This window comes from Nicotiana sylvestris, chromosome 12, assembly GCF_000393655.2.
Source record: "Nicotiana sylvestris chromosome 12, ASM39365v2, whole genome shotgun sequence".
Taxonomy (NCBI): Eukaryota; Viridiplantae; Streptophyta; class Magnoliopsida; order Solanales; family Solanaceae; genus Nicotiana; species Nicotiana sylvestris.
Genome location: NC_091068.1, coordinates 77,426,081 through 77,431,931, shown reverse-complemented (window position 1 = coordinate 77,431,931; position 5,851 = coordinate 77,426,081). Strand labels below are relative to the sequence as shown.

General features: G+C 34.5%; 1 protein-coding gene across 1 annotated transcript; it reads right to left on the bottom strand.

Annotated features, from left to right (window-relative positions):
* Window positions 1-4,467: 4,467 nt before the first annotated feature.
* LOC104228684 (bZIP transcription factor 53-like) lies at window positions 4,468-5,490 on the bottom strand. The gene has a single exon (XM_009781202.2). It carries the CDS (start codon window positions 4,996-4,998, stop codon window positions 4,570-4,572), a length of 429 nt encoding a protein of 142 aa, XP_009779504.2. The 5' UTR covers window positions 4,999-5,490; the 3' UTR covers window positions 4,468-4,569.
* Between the last annotated feature and the right edge of the window lie 361 nt (window positions 5,491-5,851).

Here is a 5,851-nt window from a genome sequence, read left to right as displayed (position 1 = left end):
ATTGAAAAATGCTAATTCTCAAAATGACCAGTCGGATCGTTACAATTTTCCACCACTAGTTCACAGTTGTGAGCTGCACAATTGCGAACAATTGTTTATAATTGTGACATCTACAATTGGATAACAAGGGAAAGGTTCCGAGATTAGCTCATTTTACTCTATTTTTGAGACCTATACTTTGTTAGGAGTTCGGGGAGTTTCTTCCTAACTTCAAGGGTTAGTAACTTTAACTTATTTTTGATTAATTTTCATTATTTTCCATGGATTTTCATCCCTAAATCTAGGATTTCGTAGAGTAGAAATAGAATTTTTGGGTAGAACTTATGATTTTGTATTTTTAGAGATTTAGATATAGATGTGAGTTGGATCTCAAAACTTAGTGCATATTTGAACTTAGGAATAAATGATAATCGAGATTTGGTCTTGTCGGAAATCGACCAAGTGGGCTCGAGTTGATTTTTTGTTGACTTTTCAAAATAGGTTAAAGATTAAACCTTTTTTTATACTAGGGTAGTTTCAAAAACTTATTTTGACTTATTTGAGTATTATTTTAGAGATTTGTTGTTTATAGGCCTGTTCTAAAGGTAAAGCGGTATTAGAGGGTTGATTTGTTCCAAAAAGAGGTAAGTATCTTGATTAGCCTTAATTGAGGGAATTAGATTGTAATTGGCTCTATTTTCTTAGTGTTATATATATATATATAGGTGGCGAATGCATATGCGTTTGCCATAGGTTAAACATACGAGTAGAATTAGCCTTATTCATGACTTGTTGCTTCACGTATTATTTTTCTATGCTCAAAATAGTTTATGAAACTTCTTGGTTATTCTTAACAATACTAATAGCTATCTTTTGGTTTGTTGAGACATTTGGACATTATGGTTCTTAAATTGTGGTTCGGCTATTGGTGTAAACATAATGGTTATCTTTTATGTGGCGTATTATACTTAATCACTCTTCTTCATGTTATTCATACTTTTTACCTTGCTTGGTATTATTTTGTATATATGTTTGGTAGAGAAGAGTGAATTGCACTAAGAGAATTTCCATGCTTGTGAAGAAGAGAAATTATGCACGAAGAGTATTTTCGTGCTTCTTTATGTTATTACTATTGCACGAGGGATATTTTATTACTTGTGAGGATGAGTGATTATGCATGAAGGTTGTTTCAGTGCTTGTGAGGATGAGAGAAAATGCACAGAGGATGTTGTCGTACTATTTGATATGATATCTTTTATTCCTTGCTTTTACTATGCGGATTGAGGACTTTGCTATGTTGTTTTGTGGTTGTCTTGTCATTCTCCTATATTTGAGTTGTTGTGAAAGGCTTGGTTGTTTTATTTTAGAAAATATGGTCACCATTTCCCTTAGTTTTTTCTTTCACTATTCCTCACAATTCTTATTCTTGCTATTACTCTTGTTATCTCTCTTGTTATCTCTCTCATTATCTCTTTTGTTATCTTACTTTCTATTTCACTTGTTATATTACTTGTTATAACTCTTGTTATTTAACTACACAGGATTATATAGTGAGTGCCTTGTCATAGCTTCATCACTACCTCGTCCGGGTTAGGCTCAATTCTTACTAAGTACATCGGGTTAGTTGTACTCATATTACACTTCTGCACTTCTTGTGAAGATTCTGGCATTGGTCCTCCTAGTAGTGTCCCGAGGGGTGACTATCTTGGACTTCTGAAAAGACTCGAGGTACCGCTACACTCTCGTTCGCAAACTATGGAGTCACCTTCCCTATCTTTCTTATTATTTATTATATCAGACAATGTTATTTTTTATTTGAGATATTGTATTTAGTAAATCTTTAGAAGCTCATGTATTTAGTGACACCAGTCTTCGGTGGTTATTTGACAATTATTTTGGTTTAGATTCGTTATGTATTGCAAAGCTTTTACTCTCATTTATTACATCGTGTTGATATATGTTAGTTTTGCAACTCTTATTATGGTTAAGTGTTGGCTTGCCTAGCAAGTAGTGTTAGTCATCATCACGATCCTTTGATTGCAATTTTGGGTCGTGACAGTCCTTGCGTGGAACATTATTGCACCTGCGAAAGACCATTGCAGTAATTGATTTGGAGATTCGCAGTTTTCAGCTTGCAAGAGGAAGAGATAAAGGGCAAAACTTATCCCATCGAACGTGCCAAAATTTGTCTGCAATAAATTTAATAGTATGAAAAATATTCTACAACAAAAGTAAAATATTCTACAACAAAAGTAAACATGAAAAAGAGATTTTATTGATTAAAATCTATTAGTACTATTCTACATATTTCTTTGATTCTTCTCTCTAAATTTCTCCAAAATTTGAGGATTTGAGAGATGTGTTTCTTGAATCATCAAGAATGTTGGGTAGCACTTCGCCATTTTGGGTTGATTTTCGGGAAGAACTCTGTTGACCACTTTGTTCATGTTGAACAACTTTGCGATTGTTAATTGATCTCTTTGTATGAGGATACCTTCACCAATTACGAAATGCTCTTCTGCAATTCTAAATGTCCTCTAGAGGGTTATGTAACCCCTCTATGTATAGTTTTAGAGGTTAGATATTCCAGTTATATATGAAACTTTTTACGTGATTCTAATTAGCTCATGTGTGTCATCAAACTTATCACACAAGCTAGGTGATAAGGTTGCGTGTGATTGGGAAAGATGTGTCGACACTTTGTCATTGCTTTTTGACTGGGAATGCCATATTATTTTAATACGTAGCATTATCTTATTAGCCTTGAATTTGACTGGACATGCCATGTCACTTAACACATGACATTAGCCTAGGCCGGCTTGAAAATAATAAAATACACTTATTTCATGTAAAGTCCAAATTAACTATTTGGCCCAATTGACTTTAATCCAAATTTTGTATGGACTAAACACAATAAATTTTATATGCCTGCACACAATTAGCCATAAAAAGTTAATTCAGTATCCCTTATTCTTCGATTTAATTTATGACTTTGATGCAATAAACTAAAAGCTAAATGATTTTGAAGCAATAATCTGAAAGTTAAGGTCTTAACCCACAAAGCCTAACAAACCACCCATTACCTTTAAAGAAACTACCAACTGGGAAAAGGACCAGATATATCTCTCTACTATTAAAAATTGTCCACATATGTCCTCCGTTATACTTTAGGTCTAAATCTACCCCTCTCATTAGCAAAGTAATCAAAAATACCCTTATTTTTATCGATGCTCCACCGTGGCAATCAAAATCCTACATGGTCTGACATTTGGGTGAGGTGGATGTCACGTGTCATGCCACCTCACCATCTTCTTCCCCTTCCATTTCTTCTTCCGCTGGAGGTTCCAAATTTTTTTCCTTTTAAATCTGGACAAAATTATTGTTAATCTCTGAATCTAACAAGAGTTGGCTTTGCAGAGATTTGGAGATTGACAAGGAGCCTTGGATGAAGGAGGCCGAAGGATGTGAAAGAGTCGGTTCTCTTGGGACTTGCTAGGCTATAATAAATAACACTGTTGGAATTGGTGTTGAGGAAGAAGATAGGAAGAGGACCTGGGTTGTTGATGTTGAGGAGTGCAAGAAAAGGGGTTCCAACATTTATGCACATGCTTTTACTGTATTTAGAACTAAGAAAAGCATCTGGCTTAAAGCAACACAACTCGAGAAAAGCCATGGCACAAGGGAATCACTTGATGCATTGCTTCGAAAAGCAGTTACTTACAATTCTAAAAGCCAACTCTTGTTAGATCCGGAGATTAATAGTAATTTTGCCTAGATTTGAAAGAAAAAAAATATGGAACCTCCATTTCAAGGTACGAGGGGAAGAAGAAATGGAAGGGGAAGAAGATAGTGAGGTGACATGACACGTGGCATCCACCTCACCCAAATGTCAGACCACGTAGGATTTGGATTGTCACGGTGGAGCACCGTTAAAAATAAGGGTTTTTTATTACCTTGCTAACGGGAGGGGTAGATTTAGACCTATAGTATAACGGATGACGTATGTGGACAATTTTTAATAGTAGAGGAGTATATCTGGCCCTTTTCCCAACTACTAATAACTTGTTTGGCCAAGCTGAAAAAATTAGCTTATTTTAAAAAATATTTTTTTTCCAAAAGCGCTTTTTTCAAAAGTACTTTTGGTGAAAAGCAGTTTGTGTTTGACTAATTAATTTGAAAAACACTTCTAAGCAGCAATTTGTGTTTGGCCAAGCTTTTAAAAAGTGCATCTAAGTGTATCTTTTTCAAAAGTATTTCTCGAAAAAGTATTTTTTGGGAAAAAAACTACATTTTTCTACTTCTCTAAAATTGATTCTGTTTCTACTCAAAAGCATTTTTTCCTACTAAAAGCTTGGACAAAATCTTCAATTTTGAAAAAAATAAATGTTTCTCAACTTGGAGAAGCTTGCCCAATCAGGCTATAAGCTATGAACTAACGGAAAGCAAGATGATTCAAGTAGGCATAAAGACAACCAATTGATATCAAAATTTAAATAAACCTTAGGTATTAGTTGCATTGAACACTAATCAAACAAATATGGACAAGTGAAGCAAAGGGATCCAATAAGCCACAAAGACAACCAACTTATTTCAATATTGGAATAAGCCTGAAGATGCAGAGATTTGCTGCATTGAACAAGTGATCTGCCATGGCTTTAGCAAACAGTCAGCAACATTAGTAACATCAGTAACCAAACCACTATGATTAATCAAATCGTTCAGAGACTTCAACCAATCTGTTAACTCTATTTCCTGTGCCCTCAACACATTATTCTGAGCAGTGCAAAATGTCAACCTCTCTGTAGTCTCTTCAATTTTAGCCACAATGGTTCTGTTGGCAGCTTGTAATTTGCTGACTTCCTTTGTCAATTCTTGCACAAGATTTTGTTTTCTCATCCTAGATCGCCTTGCAGATTCCCTATTTGAAATCATTCTTTTCCTTTTCTTTTCATCCATGCATGCATATCTTTGATCTCCTTCTGATGCAGAACTACTACCACTCTGTCTTAAAGCTGACATTTTTTTCTCTGTTTCCTTCAGTATTCTTATGTTGTTTTGGTTTCAATGAAAAATTGGGACTCAAGAATAAAAGAAAGAGCAGTTAAAGGGAAAAGGGCGTTCATGAAATGACATAGAAATGGTAGAGAAACAATACAGAGAAAGATTGAAGAAGAGAAATGCCCAAAAGGGTGATGAAAACCACAGAGATCATAGATTGATTCTTGCTAGAGAAACCCCAAATTCATTATTAAAAATATAATCAAACACATACCCAAGGAGTATATAGTCTTTCTGAACAATACAAAAACAAGTCTTGAAAATGTGATTTCAAGAAATGGGATTGTTACAGAAAGGCAGTCCTACTTGGGCCAAAAAAGAAAGCAGAGTTAAGTGTAAAGGAACCAGAAAAATAACCAAAGAAATCAATAAGCAAAATAATGATGAAGAAGAAAATTCTGAAATCAGAGGCTCTTGTGGAAGAGACAAGGAAGGAGAAACCAGAAAAGTTTTATTAATGAGGAGAAAAAGGCACGTACTCAAAACTTTAAAAAGGAAGTGCAAGAGTCCGAGAAGAGTGTTTGGGATGACAATTGTATGTACTAAATGATGCTACTACCAATACTAATTTTTATACCTTCAAAATCTCATTATCAGAACTCTTAACTAATTAGTGCATCATGCCATTACTAATAGTATTAATTTATTTTCTATTTAATGACACCTAGCTATCCAACTTCCAAAGCAAACCTTAGAATTTGAAATACGATAATGAAACCTCTAGAAGGAAAATAGTAAAGGAGAAAATATTTGAAAAGATAAACTTTCTTTTCTTCTTTCCAAGGAGGGAACCAGTCCTCCGAATTGTGGTGTT